A 17,725-nucleotide genomic window follows, 5' to 3' on the forward strand; every position below is an offset into this window, starting at 1 on the left:
CAAGGACCATTTGAGGATCCCTTGGTATCCCCAGGGCTCCTAGTGGCCCTCTTTCTGCTTGTCACCCAGACAGACCTAAGGTAGAGAGTGAGCCTTGGAAGGAAATGAAGCTCCTCCTGATAACAGCTCCTCAGACTGAAGACCCTTCCAAAACTCTCTGCTCACGGTGTGACCCTCCTGTTTCTAGCTCCCTGGGCCCCGGCCCATGTCCCCCAGCTCCCAGATATTGCTCATTCTTCTGAGGAATATGCATGAGGCCTCAGGTGACATTATCACACACACACTCACAAAAACCCAACTCAACAAATTAATTGGCTTTAAAAAACAACTCAGAGGCTGGTTGGGACCTCAGCCCAGCCTTGCTGAAGCTGTTTATTTATGGGGAGGACTGTGGGCCCTTGAAGTCCCCAGGGCTGCCACGCAGTGGAAAGTCCAGGACTCCAGCTCCAGCTCAGTCACTCTGGGCCTCTTGGTAACTCACCTGGGCTAAGGCCCCGGGCCAGGCACCTGAAAGAGAGCGTGAGACAGAAAGGGTTCTACTTCCCCCTCCACACCCCAGCTCCTGATGATGACCCCACCTCCACCAGCCGGCACCAAGGCCGTAGGGGCTCAGGGAAGGGGGTGAAGAGGATCAGGGTCAAGGCCCTAGGCCCAGGACATTCTCTTCCACCTGCAACCTGGCTCCTCACAGCCAGAAGCCCACAGAGGAAGCCCCACCTGAGCGATTCGTCTGGCCTTGAGAGACCCCGGAAGAGGCAGGAGGGTGTGACTGGTGGGTCAAGATTGGATGCAAAGACCAAGGAGGGCAGGGGCAGGGCAGGAAGGGATGAAGGGGAGATGACGGGAGCATTAAGAATGCAGGGGCGATGGGTGGGGCCAGACTGCTCTCTGTCTCCTGAAGTGTCCTCGAGGGGGTGAAGCCGGAAGAGAAGGGCTCTAGGGCATGTGGTGTGGCTCTGGGCACCCCCCGGGGATGGGCTGCACTCACCCTGGAGGGGTCTGCTTCACCCAGACATGATGTGCTTGACAAAGGCTGGAAAAGAAGACGGAAAACAGCCACATCACATGGCCCCTCTCGGCCCCTTAAACCCCTCCTGCTTTATACCACCAGACTGCAAACCTTCCCACCACCCTTTCTTCAGACTATGATTTCTTTTCCTGTTTGGGGTTGATGGGGAGAAGGTGGAAGAAAGGAAGGGAACTAACCGCTGCTCTGTGTGCCCTCTCTGTGCTGATACCAGACATGGATGAAATGAGCTACATTATCTCTGCCAATCCCTGCAACCCTGGGAAAGGGGCCAGCATCACCCCGTTGCTCAGATGAGAAAACCAATGTTAAGAGGAGGTAAGCGACTTGCTTAAGATCACCCAGCTGGTATATCACAGAGCTATCTCCAAAATCCACGCTGCTTCCATTATGCAGTGATGTTCACTCCCAGGAGGGAAAAGAGCAATATCCACTGGGAGCTCACCAAAGACCGTGGGGCACACATATCCTCCACTCCTGCATCTGTTCTGTCCTGCAGCCTCTCCTGGCCGGAAATGTACCCACCCCACCCCATCCCTGGCTGCCCGAGGAAGTGCGAAATGAGCTGGTACCTTCGTAATTGATGCAGCCATTGGCATCCTCCTGACCTGCTAACAGCTGCTCCACTTCAGCCTCACTCATCTTCTCCCCTGGGGTGGGAGACAGTGGGCACTTAATGACAGATGGGCAAAGGAGGACCGGCCAAACCCAAACACCCCCTTGAGTCTGATGGCCCAGGACTTCCTGGATCAAGGAAGTGGTCAAACCAAACCACCCCTAAGGCTCTGAAAGGTGGAGTCAAGGTCTTAAGACCCTTCCTAGCCCCCAAGGTCTCTCCCTCTGCCTACAGCCACCAGTGGGTGAGCAGACCAAGGCCCTAGTGACAGAGGCAAAGACAAGGACAGGGGCCCTGGGTCCCACCTTTCAGGCCTCACCCTGCTCTGCCAGCCTGCTCTCCTCTCCTTCCAACCCTGCTGAGCAAACCCAGTTGGGGACGATGGTACCTACAGAACCCAGGGAGACGGGCTTGGACCAGAACATGAGACTCAGGATGCAGGGAGCCCCACGTCACCCCAACATACACCATGCTTCTTCTGTTCCTCTCCCTTGGGCTCTGCCCCTGCCTGGCGGGCATACGTACCCAGGGTGGCAAGGACGTGGCGAAGCTCAGCGCCCATGACCGTGCCATTGCTCTCCTTGTCGAATACACGCAGCCCCTCCACGAAGTCCTCGTAGGTGCCCTGCTCCTTGTTTCGGGAGATGTGCTGCAGGATGGGCAGGAAGGTCTCAAAGTCCAGCATCTTGGAATTCATCTCTTCCGGCGGGGACCGGGAAGGAAAGGAATTCGACGTGAGCTTGAGGGGACCAGAGGCTCGGGAGGGGTCTCATCCGGCCGGCTCTGCCAGGCTAGCCCAGAGCTCGGCTGCCGTCACTTCTGGGTGGGGCCCCCAGTCAGGAATCCTGGAGGGCACAAAGCCCCAGGAGCCCGGCAAGAGCTGGCTCTGGGCACTCTTCTCAGTGAAAGGACCCGGGACCTGTGACTCCACCCTGACCTCTGAACTCCAGGCGGCCAGTGGGGCAGGGAGGTGAGCAGCCCCAAGTTCTCACATTCTCACATTCACAACTTAGACTTCGGATACTCCCAGTCTCAAGGGTAAACCGACAAGACTGCAAAAAGAAAACTGCACAACTCCAAATTTGGGTCCCCTCACTAGTCCCCACCGCCTGGAACAAGTCTGAATCAATAATGACTAGCACCTGTCTCCCACATTGTGGTGTGTTAAAAGTTTTAATTTACTTTTGTGTTTTTGACAAGCTATAAACTGCAAAAAGAAATTGGCAAAAGACAATTTCTGTTATTAAACTACAGATTGCAATAATTATTTAAAGAATTCCTACTGAACAATAGGAAAAAGATGAGAAACCTGGAATAAAAACTCTTGAATATTTACCAAAGTTAAAAAAAAACAATACTTTCATAGAGGTAAAACCATTTTTAAGTATCCCAAGGCTGACATTGCTTTCTTTTATAACCCAGAAACCTCCCACAATGGAAAGACCCAAATATCTTTTGCCCTCTGAGAAGCTCTACTGACACAGGCAGGCTCCTGGTCCTCTGGTCCTTTCTGACCCACATCCTTCACCTTTTCTTCCACAGCAAGAGTAGGAAGGGAAGGACCCAGAACCAAGGAAGAGGGTAGGAAGGCCCCAATATAGGGCCCAGGAAATCTCTAGAAACGATCCACCCTGGCTAAGGGCTCCTGCCCAGGTCTGCCCAGCCCCGGCCCCTCAGAAGGACTCATGTGTTAGGGCAGCTGTTAGCCTGACTGCCACAGTGACAGATGACATTCACAAATGGGACCCCTTGTACCACTTTCTAAGCCCTCATTCACTAAAACCTATCTAATGCAAACCAGTGAAACAGGCATCATTATAGAGCTGAGCCCGAGTCTGCTCTAATTTATATTAAATGAATAATTTGCAATCTCAGTGCCGTATTATCAGAAACACATTATCTGTGATACAACTCATGGTGGTCACGGGACATCTCAGTGCTGTAACACCTCACCCACAATTTCTGGTGGAGGCGGGGGCGGTGGTCAGTTCCCAATTTCCCTCCTAGCCCCTCCCTGCCTCATGTCCCAGGTGCCCTGAAGCAGTAGAAAGTCACGCCTGCTCCCCAGGAGCTCCCACTCTCACAGAGAACATGAGAACAAGCCCAGGTCACACTCTTTTGAGGACTGACCAAGGGCCAGATGTTTCCGGGTCATTCTAGCAATGGGAGGCAGGTAACCTGAGGAGAGCATGTTGGTCTTGAAGGGAGAGAGCCCCAGGGGTGGAGAGGGGAGGCTGACCTTCCGGCTTGGGCTTGCCCAGGACACGCAGCACCTCGGCATTGGTGGGGTTCTGGCCCAGGGCTCGCAGCACGTCCCCACACTGCCCATAGGCGATCTTCAGCTCTCCGGTCGGGGTCCGGTCAAACAACGAAAAGGCCTCTTTGAACTCTGCAGAGAAAAGACTGACTGCAGCCCCCTGGGGCCAAGCGAAGGCAGTGACTAGGGGCTGATCAGCTTCTACCCTTGTTGAAGAACAGGTCAATGGAGTTGATAAAATATTTCTCTACAGCCAGCACGCCAGCCCCTCCCTGGAACCCATGCCCACCCCATCTTTGACAACTAAAGCACTGTCCTGGAGCCCCCATGACCTGTTCCAGCATTGGGCCTGGGATCTCTTCCAGGAACCACTTGTCACATCATTTGACGTCTCCCCTCCTCTACCCTTCCCATCCACTCATCTTTCCCTCTGCAGGTGAGGTGCCTGACAGTGAAAAAAAAGCAGGGAAGTAAAAAGAGCACTGGATCAGGAGTCAGGACTCCTGGGTTCCCCTCCTGGCTCTGCCAACCAATGTGGAATAAGCTGGGCTGGGTCTCAGTTTCCTTAAGCAAACACACCAAGAGTCAGTCCTCACCTGACCTTCCCAGTTGAGTGCCAAAGGAGGGAGCAGTGTGTGGAGCCACTTTGCAAAGGGATAAGACCCGTTCAGAAGTCAGCCAATAACAGTAATGCCTGTCCCAGGCTGAAAGGGAGCTCTCAGGCCAGACAAGGTGGCAAGGTTGGATAGTCAACCCACCCCAGCTCTGCCACTGACCCACAGGTGGCCTCGGGCAAACTCCCAACTTCCGTGGGCCCTCTGTCTCTCAGCTGTAAGGTGGAATGACAGTGTGCACCTGTTGGGGTTGCGGGGGGGATGACAAAGCCCCCCAAGCATGGTGTCTAGCACGTGTTAAGTGACTTAGCTAACTGTGTGTGTGTGTGTATGTGTGCACACGTGCATGTGGGGTCAATCACATTCAATTCTTTGCAACCCCATGGACAGTCTCCTCTGTCTATGGGATTTCCCAGTCAAGAATACTGGAGTGGGTTGCCATGCCCTTCTCTGGGGGATCTTCCCAATCCAGGGATCAAACCCACGTCTCTTGCATCTCCTGCATTGGCAGGTGGATTCTTTACCACCAGTGCCACCAGGGAAGCAGGCAAGTGGTTATTATTATATTTCTAGTTCTGAAGCCAGACTCCCAGAAGATACCAGTACAGGAGTCCAGGGCACCAGGCTGAATGAAGGCACTCCTGGGCCCTTTGCAAACAACCTAATTCCTCATCAATTTGGGTTCAACCAGCTCATTACCGGGGACAATTTGGACTGGGTATGGCATTGAAGTACCCTTGTGCTACCCATGAAGAAGCGGTTTACAAAGTGGATTAACAATATAAACCTGAGAAGAATGTGTGAACTACTTAGGAGAAAAGCTGCTTTTAATCCTCTCTAAGTACTTTAGAAACACTTGCTTCCTTAGAGGCCGCATATGGATTATTTACAAATCATTCCACAGATCAAAACAGGTTCCCCAAGATGTTTACCTGCAGCTCTTTATTAGGCTTTGTATGAATTGCAAAGAGATAAAACCGCATGTCTTTCAAATTACTAAATAATTGAGTTCAAATTCCATTTCCATTGCTTACTAGCTATGTGACCTCGGGCAAGTAAATATTTAACCTCTATAAACCTCTTCTTTTATAAATGGCACCTACCTCATAGGATCCTTAAATTACATTCAAATAAAATACAATAGCGCATGTAAAAAAATCTTAACTCTGTCATTTCCCCAACAATACTGTTGTTAGTAATCTCTCACTGACTTTAATCCCAATTTTAACACTTAACTTTGTGATCTTAGCCAAGCCACATAACCTCACTGAACCTTGGTTTCCTCCTCTGTCAAAAGGAATAGCACCAACCTCACAGCTTTGTTAGAAGAATTAAATTCTTAACATGTAAAGCTATTAGCATGGCTTCTGGCACAAATTCATTGTCCGATAAATACAGTAGTTGAATCTGCACTCAAGCTTTTGGATCTCCTAACTCATTCAGAAGAGCGAGGGCAAACTTAAAGATGCAGTCTCCACATAAAAGAATGATATTTAACAGGAAGATTGAACAAGAATAAGAATGATGACCTATGGTTTGAGCACTTGTCATGGGCCAGCCTCTGAGTTGATAACTTTGCATGAATTACCCCATCTATATTTACAAAAACTTTATACTATAGATATTACTATCCTCATTTATAGGCCACTGCAGATGTGACTTCCAGCCAACTATTAGGGAAAACAAGTGAGGAGAGAGGAGGAGGAAGTGGCCTGTTGTCCCAGTGAATGTTCCTGCCTGCTGGGAAGGCTGGCGCACACATAAAAACCCGACACTGAAGTCTAGGATGGCAACTAGGGGGAAAACCAGCCCAGTGATCTCAACGTATATGAGAGATGACATTCATGGTCTCTGAAGAAACTTTTTCTCAAAGTTCTTTGGTAGCGAGCTGCCTGCTAGAGCAATGAGCAATGCTGATACCTTTCCAAAGGGATATGGAAATCTGGAGAGGGACCAGAGAAGGAAGTCAGGAGTTAGAAACTAGCTCCTATGAGAAAAAAAAAAAAAAAACATAAAAGAATTTGGGGTTATATCACCCGGAGATTACAAAGCTAAGAAAGGATTTGATGACTATCTCAAATAGATGGAGGTTATCTAGAGAACGCTCAAAAGAATCACAGAATTTCTGAATTGAAGAGAATCGAATACCTTCACTTTGCAGAAGAGAAAATTCAGGTTTAAAGAAGTGACTTGCCCTAAGTCTCAGGGTCACCAGTGGCAGATTTAGGGCTAATAGCCAAGTCTCCTGGTTCCAAATAGTGTTCTTCCAGCAAAACAGAAGAAAATCATCTTCAGCTTCTTCCAGCAAAACAGAAGAAAATCATCTTCAGCTTGACCAAGGAGCAAAGGAAGAGATGGGAGCAAGATCAAAACAGAAACAATTCTAATCCAACCTAAGGAACAATGCCTTTGAAGTCAGAGGGACGAAAGCCTGGAATCAGCTAAGCCCCAGCCCTGAAAATCTTCACGGAGAAAAGAGGCAGCTAGCTGTCCCAGTTGGCTTTGACCAGGATTCTCACTTGGGAAATGAAAAATGTTTATCACTGATTTTCTAGTCTTCCTGCATATCACTGTGTTTGTATTTACAATGAGTATAAATTTAGCTTGCTGTTACTCTTTAGTCGCGAAGTCATTTCTGACTCTTTTGCAACCCCATGGACTGTAGCCTGCCAGACTCCTCTGTTCACGGGATTTCCCGGGCAAGAATACTGGAGTGGGATGCCATTTCCATTTCCAGGGGATCTTCCTGACCCAGGGATCGAACCCGCGTCTCCTACATTGGCAAGCAGATTCTTTACCACTGAGCCACCTGGGAAGTCCATAATATGTAACTAAAATGCATTAAAATTAATTTTAAGAATTTCACAGCACTCCAGACTATTGACAGAAAGTGATTGTCAACAGAATAATACAAAAATGGAGTCAGATTTAGTTCACTAGATTCAAAATGCATCTGCCATCATCACGCCCCTTTTGTGAGTAACTGGCTTTTTGGGAGGGGAAACTTGACAATAACTATTACAATTTTAAATGCACATAGACTTGACACCTCCCTGGTGGTCCAGTGGTTAAGAATCTGCCTTGCAATGCAGGACGCCGGTTCCATCCCTGTTAGGAAACTAAGATCCCATATGTGTGTGCTTAGTCACTCAGTCGTGTCCGACTCTGCGACCCTGTGAATTGTAGCCCACCAGGCTTCCCTGTCCACAGGATTCTCCAGGCAAGAATACTGGAGTGAGTTGCCATTTCCTTCTCCGGGGGAATCTTCCCGACCCAGGGATCCAACCAGCGTCGCTTATGTCTCTCGCATTGACAGGCGAGTTCTTTACCACTAGCGCCATCTGGGAAGCCCCAAGATCCCATATGCCAAGGAGCAGCTAAGCGACTCTCCACAGCTAGAGAGTCTGTGAGCTGTCACATAAGCTCCTGCATCACATGGTGAAGACTATGTGTGCCCCAGAGACCCAAGGCAGCCTAATTAATTAATTTTTAAGAATAAAAAAAATAAAATGCACATATACTTTGACTCATTGCTAGGAAAGTCTCCTGGGGAAAGCATAATGATTTTTCCCCCAGCTGGGGATAATCTGAAGGTCTAGCAATATGAACTAATTGGATTAAAAAGTGTATCAACATGTGAGAATCTATACAATGTTTTAAAAGAATGAGGTAGAACTGTTTTGTGTTAAATATAAAAAAACATTTAAATAGATTATTAAATAATATATACTGTGTTATATATTGTTGAACCCAAATGCATATTAAATGAAAGATGCAGGACAGTATGTACCCTAGGACTCAATCTGTGTAAACTTTACACATACTTACATATGTACTGGTATAACATGATATATTTTTATCAAGGGATACATAGACCTGTTAACAATGATTGTTTTGGGGAGAGCAGATCAGCATGAAAGGAAAGCAAGGGGAAAATATTTTTATTTTCATTACTTATTTTTAAGTAGTATACTAATTTTTATCATGTGCTTGTGTTAGTTTAATTTTTCAAACATAGTCAGTGCTTAAAATCAAGGTCCCTTCCAGTTCATATGATTTTCTGTCCAAGAGTGATTTGATGGGGGAAACAGAGGGATAAATTGCAGTGAGGGTGAGGCTCTAAAGTAGACATCACATGATGAAACATTTCGTTCTCAAAACACCAGAATCCTACAAAAGAAGGGCTGAGGGACTTGCCTAGAAGCTACACTTAATAATATTTATATAACATTGAGAAAACAAATTGTCTTCATCAAAGATAGAGAAGAGTTGATGGACACCACAGGTGGACTAGGGTCCCCCCAAGACACCGCTGGGCCTGCCACCATTAGGGGGTTGAGCATCTTGGCAGACTTCATGATGCAGAGGGAGAGAGCTGGTAGCCTAAGGAGGGCTTTTCAATAACAGGAACAGAAATGATGGCTTTTAAATATCTTGGATTTTAGTGTAGAGAAAAGAAAAAAAAACTTTTTTTGCTATGCATCTGTTATGTTCCAGGCTGTCTGGCAGAGCTGTTCAGAACTCAAGTCTGGAATCAGATTGCCTTAGTTGGAATCCTGGCTCTACCACCAACTATCTGTGTGAGACTGAGCAGACCACCCAACCTCTTTGTGCCTCGGTTTTATCACCTGTAAAGTGGGGTGGTGATAGTCCCTACCTCATAGGGTTGTGGTAAGAATTAAATAAATTAACGCATGTAAAGTGCTTAAGTAAGAACAGTCAAAAAAGAGCAAACCCATACGTGCTGTTTCGTTTTTGTTTGTTTGTTTGTGGTGGCGTTTTTGTTTGTTTTTTGGATTGTTTTTTCGGCCGCACTGGGGATCTTGGTTCCCTGACAAGGGATTGAACCCTGACAGTGAAAGCCCAGAATCCTAACCATGAGGCCACCAGGGAATTCCCTATACTTGCTATTTTGCATAACTGTTTCCCGTCATGCCTTTGTGTACCCTGACTCAAATACAGGTTTGCACTGATGATGGTGATGAAATGATGGTGATGGTGATGGTGGTGATGATGGTGATGGTGGTGGTGATGATGGTGATGTTGGTGGTGATGATGATGGTAGTGGTGGTGATGATGGTGATGCTAGTGGTGATGATGGTGGTGGTGGTGATGGTGATGGTGGTGATGGTGACGATAGTGATGATGGTGATGGTGGTGATGGTGGTGATGATGGTGATGCTAGTGGTGATGATGTTGGTGGTGGTGGTGATGATGGTGATGCTAGTGGTGATGATGGTGGTGGTGGTGATGGTGATGGTGGTGATGGTGACGATAGTGATGATGGTGATGAAATGATGGTGATGGTGATGGTGGTGATGATGGTGATGCTAGTGGTGATGATGATGGTGGTGCTGGTGATGGTGATGGTGGTGATGGTGATGATAGTGATGATGGTGATGAAATGATGGTGATGATGATGGTGGTGGTGGTGATGGTGACGGTGGTGATGGTGACGATGGTGATGATGGTGATGATGATGGTGGTGGTGGTGATGGTGATGGTGGTGATGGTGACGATAGTGATGATGGTGATGAAATGATGGTGATGATGATGGTGGTGGTGGTGATGGTGACAATAGCAATGATGGTGATGACAGTGACACTGATGATTACTATTACGGTGATCATGACAACCCCTTCCCCAGGAGTCACAACAGAGAGGGTGTGGAGGGGGTGTTGGAGTTATTAGTACTCACCTTCGATCTGGTCAGCAGTGAAGTCTATCTGTGGAGAGAAACACAGAGGAATGAGGGCTGGGACTGCTAACGGCTTCCAGTGAGAAGCAGAAACAGCTTCCGGGGATGCTGGGTCACCTGCCGTAGACCCAGATGAGGAGGGAAGGAGATTATGGGCTGACAGTCAGACACTGGCCTCCTGACGACCAAGCCACAACTGACAGCCTATCAAATACTGCAGCCTCCAAAGCTCTCTCAACACCACTTATGAAGTGATGGCTCCAAGTGAGAGGGAAAGAGAAGTGCTCTGAATAACTCTGGAGCCCACACAACTCCTTATTATAATTCCTTTGGATCAAATGTAAATTCCATCCTAGCCACTGTAAATGGTTTCTCCCCTTTCTACTTGACACTGACTTTCAATCTACCTCCTTCAAGAAGCCTTCCCTCACCCCCTTCCACTCCAGCCCCTCCTTCAGCACACATCCCTCCCAGGCACCCTGCAGGGAAGCCTAGTGTGAGCGAGCCCAGGATGCTTCCTGTTTTCCAGTCATGCCTTTACGTGTACCGTGGCTCCTTAAAAGCCGGGTCCCCACCGGGCAGGGAATTGGAAAGAAAAAACCTGACACAGAGTAGGTACTCAAAAACTATTTGTTGCAAGGAGTACATTTTGGATTTTCTTCCCCTCAATTCAAATCTGAGTATAAAAGCAGAAGGTGGAAAGCTCTGAAGATGAATGACAATGAACAAGCATGAGTCATCATTTTAATTTAGCATCTCATGTGTTACTTCATGGTCTTTATCCACCACCACCCCCTCAAATCCGCCCTCCACTGGTGGTGGAGACCAATCCTGGAGCATCTTCTTCTTCTTCCTAGTTCTGGTTCTGCTGCTCTGTGCCCATCCAAAGCTGACGTCACTAATGAGAACCCCTGAAGGTGGCCAGAATGAGCTAGGAGAGCAGGAAAAAGGTTACACTGTGTGGGGAAAGCAACTGGCCATGCCCAGGACGGACTTTGCCAGAGGTGTAGGTGACGGTGGCCAGAAAGCTAAAGAAACCCCCCAAATGGGGCAAAGGATGCCTTGAATGAACCCTCTGAGGAACGGTGCTACTTGCCTTACTTTGCAATGCTTTAAGTCCCAGGAGTAAACGTGTAAGAAATATTAATATAAAAACATAACATCAGAATATATAGTCATAACCACACACATTGGACTTAAGTTTACCTTTGCTTTATCTTTTTTTAAAATTTTTTCTACTTTATTGAGGTATAATTGACAAAATTGTAAGATATTGAAAGTGTACACTGTGATGATTTAATATATGTATACATTGTGAAAGAATTCCTCCCATGTGTTAACTGATAATGTGTCACCTTATTTATTTATTTTCTATTTTATTTTTGTGAGAACACTTAGGTTCTACTCTGTTGTGCTGTGCTAAGTCACTTCAGTCACGTCTGACTCTTTGTGACCCCATGAACTGTAGCCCGCCAGACTCCTCTGTCTATGAGATTTTCCAGGCAAGAACACTGGAGTGGATTGCCTTTCCCTTCTCCAGGGGATCTTCCCGACCCAGGGATCAAACCAGTGTCTCTCATGTCCCCCGCGTTGGCAGGTAGGTTCTTTACCACTAGTGCTACCTGGGAAGCCCTCTACTCTGTTAGCAAATTTCAATTATACAATACAGTATTACTGATCGTAGTCACCATGTTTTACATTAGATCCTCAGACCGGCCCCTGGCAACAACTTTTCTACTCTCTGTTTCTACAGTTTGACTTTTTATTTTTATTTAAATCCCACAGGCATGTTCTACCACGAAGTATTTGTCTTCGTCTGGTTTATTTCATTTATACTTTTGCTCTGTCTTTGAGCAAAGAACCTTCTAAGCAAAGGAACTGGGTAAGTATAAGAGGGGAAATGACCCTCGTGAAAGATACCTAATTTTTTTTCCACTTTAAAGCAATTTCAACAACTCCTAGAACTGGAAGACCCAGACATGGAGAAGACAATTGCAACCAGAGGCAAGAAATTGGGAAAGGTGGGTGCTGGAGGGGAAGTGATAGGCCAAAGAGAAGGCACTCCACTGATACCAGCAGGCAGCTCTTGTCCAGACTAGGTTGACCCACAGGAACAGTACGTTATCAGAACTAATCAGAAATACAGGTTTCCTAAAAGGGGAGATAGTCAGCTTTTCTTGCTAGGCTCTGCTCACAGAGGGAGTGGTGTATGACCTAGAAAAGCTTCGGACACTTTCAAGGTCTTTTCCTTTGCCTCAGTTTCCCCAGAGTGTCCCATAACCAAGCCCAGTGGTGGGGAAACTGCCTCCATCTCTTGGCCAAGCCAGGTCTGCTTAACTCCTCCCTTACTGGAATGACCATAGGTTAACCCTATGGTTCTGGGCACGGTGGCAGGTCCCCCAGGGCTGTGGACACTCGGAAGAACGCTGGGAGACCAACAAGTGTCATCCAGTTAGAGTTCTGGAGGCTAGTTTCCTGGCCTCTTTGTCATAGAACCAGGCCCTGAGCTGTAATTTTGATCTGATAACTCACCAACCCCCCAGCTCTGCCCTGAGGCTGAGATCCCCAAGGGCCCACCATTCCCAACCAGTTATTAATAGCTTTTCATACCAGTAGCCACTTGACCTCTTACATTCTGGCGCTGATGCTTTAAACTGCTTGAGTCTCCAGGGGTCTCTGAGCCCCTCCTTCCTTGGCTCATCCCTTCCCAGTTCCATTCCTTAAGCAGCTGGGCCAGATAGCTGAGAGGCCTAAAATGACTGAATCAGCAGGCAGGGTCTATACCAGCTCCAAGGAGAGGAGCCTTCCAGTGTGAGGGGAGCAGGGCGGGGCAGAGAGGGAACAGGGCTGGGGCAGCCAAGGAAGCCTGGCCCAGCCCCCACACCTGCTGAGACAGAGGGTCTCAGACTGGGATGGGTCGGACCACTGCATACTCCACGCAGGAGCCCAGGGTAAGGGCACAGATGAGGAAGAAAAGAGACTATAGACGGGCTGAGGGTTGAACACCCCAGCCTCCTGACCATTGGGCCACAACTGACGGCCTGTCAAGCGATGCAACCTCCAAAACTCTCAACACCTCTTGTGAAGTGAAGGCTCCAAGTGAAGGAGGAAGAGAAACGCTGAATGATTCTAGAACCCACAGGCAGGAGGGGTCCACCTGGGTAGGGAAAAGGAGAGGCAAGCTGGCTCTTCTCACCTTACCTAGGGTCTCCTTGCCCCCACCACCCATCCACTGCAAGGGTCTTTGCAAGTGAAGCCTTTCCCAGTCCCCAGCACACAGAAATCATGCTCCCTCGCTATTGACATCACCTACTCTGCAATAAACCGGAAGTGATTGTCCTGCGTCTTTTCGCTTAAAGATATCACACAGTCTTTTTTCTTCACTGTGGTGCCTGAAAAATAGTTTGGGTGGTTGGTTGGTTGTGCCTCCCTGCCATTTCCGACTTTACCGAGCAAATGCGGGATAACAGAGCAGGGCTTCCTCAGTCAGGGCAGAAAGCTGTTCTTGAGGAAAAAGAACAGCCTACCAACCAAAAGAGCGCTCCCCAGCACGTTCTCCATCACCCCTGGGACTATGATCGTGGGCGCAGACACCTCAGCCCTCACCCCAGTCCAGCCTCCATGAAGCAGATCTCTGAGCTCCAGGGCCAAGAGAACCCTGAATGTCACCCCCACCCCCATCCCAGTGGCTGAGGCTCACTCACCTTTACACTCTTGGGGTCAAAGGCAGGTTCCTTGAGGGGCTCAGGAGGTGGGGCAGGAGATGCGGCCGGGGCTGTGGCTGGCTTGGCCACCTCCTTCTTAGGCTCAGGCTTCTTGGGAGGCATGTTGTCCTGTTGGGCTCTTCCGAGGAGGTGGGACCTAGGAAGGAATCAAGAGATGTGGAGCGCCAGGGAGATGAGATGGGAGCCTGGGCCGCCTCCTGCCCCTTTTATCCTGGGCAGGAGCCCCCAGAGAGGGGCTGGGTGAGAGCAAGAGCAACTGCTGCTGACTATAAAAGGAAGAAACACCAGCAGGGTACAGCTGACAACTGTGTATTGTCACCAGGTTTGGGGCTACCAGCCCCCTCCCCCGGCCCTTCCCCCCACACTTCACACTCCCCACGGCCTCCACCTCGGGGACAGGAAGGCTGACCCCTTCCTGTCAATTGGTGGACACCCAGAGGGGCCAGGGAAACAGAGCCTCTCAAAAATGCCAGAGTCCAGCCAGAGAGATGAGCTGACTTGAGCAGCTGATAACCCTCACACAAAGCCCAGGGGAGGGCCAGGCTTTTTTTAGCCCCTCCTGAGCAGAGGCAGCCCACTGCACATTCCTTTTAAGCCAAGATCCTTTAAGCCGAGAGCCACTCTGGGGCCTCGGCTCTGCCCTGAGTTTCAACTCCGGCCTGCAGCACCAGAGCAGCAGCTGGTCCAGCCAACCCGCACTGTCTCACACCCTCCCAATCCACAGGGTAAAACCCTCCATCTCTCAGAGCTGGCTCCCCAGGAACTCCCGCAGACCTCAGATTCCTGGGTTCACCCCCTACAGCTTCATTCATTCAACAAAAATGGAGCATGTAAATTGTGCCCAGCAGGGCCAGAATGAGAAGCAGACAGTTCGGCTGAAAGTCAATGAGACTAGAGGTCAGAAAACTTGAGTCTCATTTTTACTATACCTGTAACTCACTCTGTGCCCCCTGGGTGGGTGTGTGTGTGTGTGTGTGCGCGTGCGTGCGTAGTGCTTACTAGGTATCAGGCACTTGTAGTTAACTGTCATTCATACAAAATTTCCTTAAATCTTCACTACAATCCTATAAGGTAGATATTATTATTACTCCCATTTTGTACATGAGGAGAATGAGACTAAAACTAGTCAAATAGCAAGGCCATTCAGCTAATGAGCTATAAACTAGGATTAGGACAAAGGTGTATTTGATTCTAAAGTTTATGCTTGGATGCAGTGCATGAATGCTCAGCTGTGTCCAACTCTTTGCAACCCAGACTGTAGCCTACCAGGCTCCTCTGTCCATGGAATTTCCCAGGCAAGAATATTGGAGTGAGTTGCCATTTCCTACTCCAGGGGATCTTCCCGATCCTGGGATTAAACCAGAGTCTCCTGAATTGGCAGGCTGATTCTTTACCACTGTGCCACGTGGGAAGACTTGTGCTTGAATAATTGATACTATAACCCCATAGAGTGGGGGACATGTATGTGTGTGGCTCATCAGAAAGGTCAGGAAGAATACACACCAAACTGTCAACAGGAGACACCCCTGGGGACTTGAAGGGTAAGGGCAGGAGGATGACAGCAATTTTCAGTTTTTTAGTTTTTTCACTTCCTGTATTCATGGAAATTTTTACAAGCATGTACTGTTTTTATTAAAAAAAAAAAAAAAAAGCTCAGAAAAACAATGATAAAAAAGCTTATCCACTGCACAGAATTGCACAGCTCTATAGCTCAGAGGATGAAGAGAAGTAAAGCTGAGAGAAGCAGAAGAGTCAGAGCCTTTCTAGGTCTGGTTTCCTTTCCTATAAAACAAGACTTCTAGAGCACCTAACACCTGGTCCTCCAGAGTCCACATCTGCCCGTTCTCTGGGTTCCCTCAGCATAGGCTCCAGGTCCCACATCATCAGAGTCTAAAGGGCCCTTAGAGATTGTCTCATCCCTCCTGGTTTGACGAGGAACCTGAGGCCCAGGAAACGTCAGAGCTACCATGAGACCTTCAGCCGTTCCCAGCTCCCTGTGTCTAGTGGTGCTCCTACACTACCTGCCCCTCTTGTACCCTGTACGTGCTCCCTCCCTCGGTAAGCAGAGAAGCCGCCAATGAAAACAGGCAGGGGACTTCCCTGGTGGTCCAGTGGATAAGAATCTGCCTTGCAATGCAGGGCATGTGGGCTCTATCCCTGCTTGGGAACTAAGATCCTATGTGCTGTGAAGCAACGAAGCCCGTGCCACAACTACTGAGCCTGATGCCCCAACTAGAGAGGCCCTGTGCCACACTGAGACCCCACACAGCCAAATAGATAAGTACGTATTTAAAAAAAAAAAAGAGAGAGAGAGAGAGATACTGAGGCAGGAAAGGGGACCAGGATTCATCCAAGGGATCCTAGAGCAAGACCAGGGCCCAAACCCTAGGCCAGTCCTGTCCTGGGCTGGCATGGCAGCTCCTTGGCTCTTTTCTCCTCCTCCCACCGCTTCTGCCTTCTATCTTCCTTCTGACTCCTTGTCACCTGCTGGCACCCTTTAGTACTCCCCAGCTGTCCTCTCCCTGACTACCTCCTCCAAGGGTGTTGGGAGCTCAGGTTGTTGGTGATGAGGAAGGAGGGAGGAGGAAGCCCAGACTCTCCATCTCTCTCTGACCCTACTCACATTCCCTTCCTGGACGAGGTGCAGAGAGAGCCACACTGTAGAAAGCGGCAGGCCAGGGACTTCCCTGATGGCACAGTGGAGGACGGGAGTCTGCCTGCCAATTCAGGAGAATAGGCTCGACCCCTGGTCCGAGAGGACCCCAAATGCCCTGGAGCAACACAGCCACAACTACTGAGCCTGTGCTCTAGAGCCCGGGAGCCATGAAGTCCCCGAGCTCTAGAGCCCATGCTCCACAACAAAAGAAGCCACCGCAGTGAGAAACCAACTCACCACAACAAAGAGTACACCCCGCTTGTCGCAACTAAAGAAAGCCTGCACAGCAGCAAAGACCCAGTACAACCAAAAACAGATACATAAATAAAAATTATTAGAAAGAAAGAAAGCTGCAGGCCAGAAGCTACAAGAGCCGGAAGTTACTAGTCCTAACTGCCAGCCACTTCCCCGTCTGGGCCCCAGCTTCCTTATCTCTAAAATGAGAGATAATCAGGAGCTTTCAGTGGTCAACAGATATGTAAGGCTTCCTTAACTTGCTTCTGGCTGTAAGGGACATACCCCTGCCACTTCAATCAGTATGACTCCTGTGTGTTTATATGCTGGAGGCCCCACAGTCATTTCCTAGGATATAGTTCAATGGTTTAAAAGTTTAAAAATAACCAGTTGAATAGAAGAACAAGTTATTCTAATCATTCTGGGAAGAAGTATGATCGCCTAAAGACAGGCAGCTGGAAGGCTGTCTTTTCCTTTCTTTTTCTTCTTTCTCCTCTTTTATTTATTCTTAAAAAAATTTTTTTTAATTGCTTTCAATTCTAAGGCAAAACAAAGTGTCCAACCTGCTTGGGAACAGAGCTCTGAGGTTAGAAAGCTGAGAACGCTGAATCGGGCTGGGGGATCTGGAAACACAGAAAAGGCGTGGGCTTTGGAGGCAGACAAGCACAGGTCTGAATCCTGATTTTGCCATTTCTAAATCTTGGGCCCAGCACCCTCAGGATCCTCAACAGTAAACATTTTCTTCTCAAGCTGTTGTGAGATTTGTATGAAATAATAGTTAGGCACCACAAACCATCTCTGGCACAGAGGAAACAAGAGTTGTCAATTTCACTTTGCTTTCTGAGGCCGAGGAAGCTAGGGGTGGGCTCTGGCATCTCAGGTTTCCCAAAAAGACAGC

General features: G+C 48.5%; 1 protein-coding gene across 1 annotated transcript; it reads right to left on the bottom strand.

The window, feature by feature from the left end:
• Window positions 1–340: 340 nt before the first annotated feature.
• On the bottom strand, window positions 341–14,116 carry MYL4 (myosin light chain 4). Its single transcript, XM_086357129.1, has 7 exons — window positions 13,917–14,116; window positions 10,213–10,240; window positions 3,883–4,032; window positions 2,169–2,342; window positions 1,600–1,677; window positions 989–1,033; window positions 341–507 (listed from the first exon to the last, which is right to left on the bottom strand). Exons 1-6 carry the CDS (start codon window positions 14,037–14,039, stop codon window positions 1,005–1,007), a joined length of 582 nt encoding a protein of 193 aa, XP_086213255.1. The 5' UTR covers window positions 14,040–14,116; the 3' UTR covers window positions 341–507; window positions 989–1,004.
• Between the last annotated feature and the right edge of the window lie 3,609 nt (window positions 14,117–17,725).

Source organism: Bos grunniens, chromosome 19 (assembly GCF_055505025.1).
Source record: "Bos grunniens cultivar Pamir isolate PY7600 chromosome 19, Bosgru_T2T1.0, whole genome shotgun sequence".
In the NCBI taxonomy this organism is placed as follows: domain Eukaryota; kingdom Metazoa; phylum Chordata; class Mammalia; order Artiodactyla; family Bovidae; genus Bos; species Bos grunniens.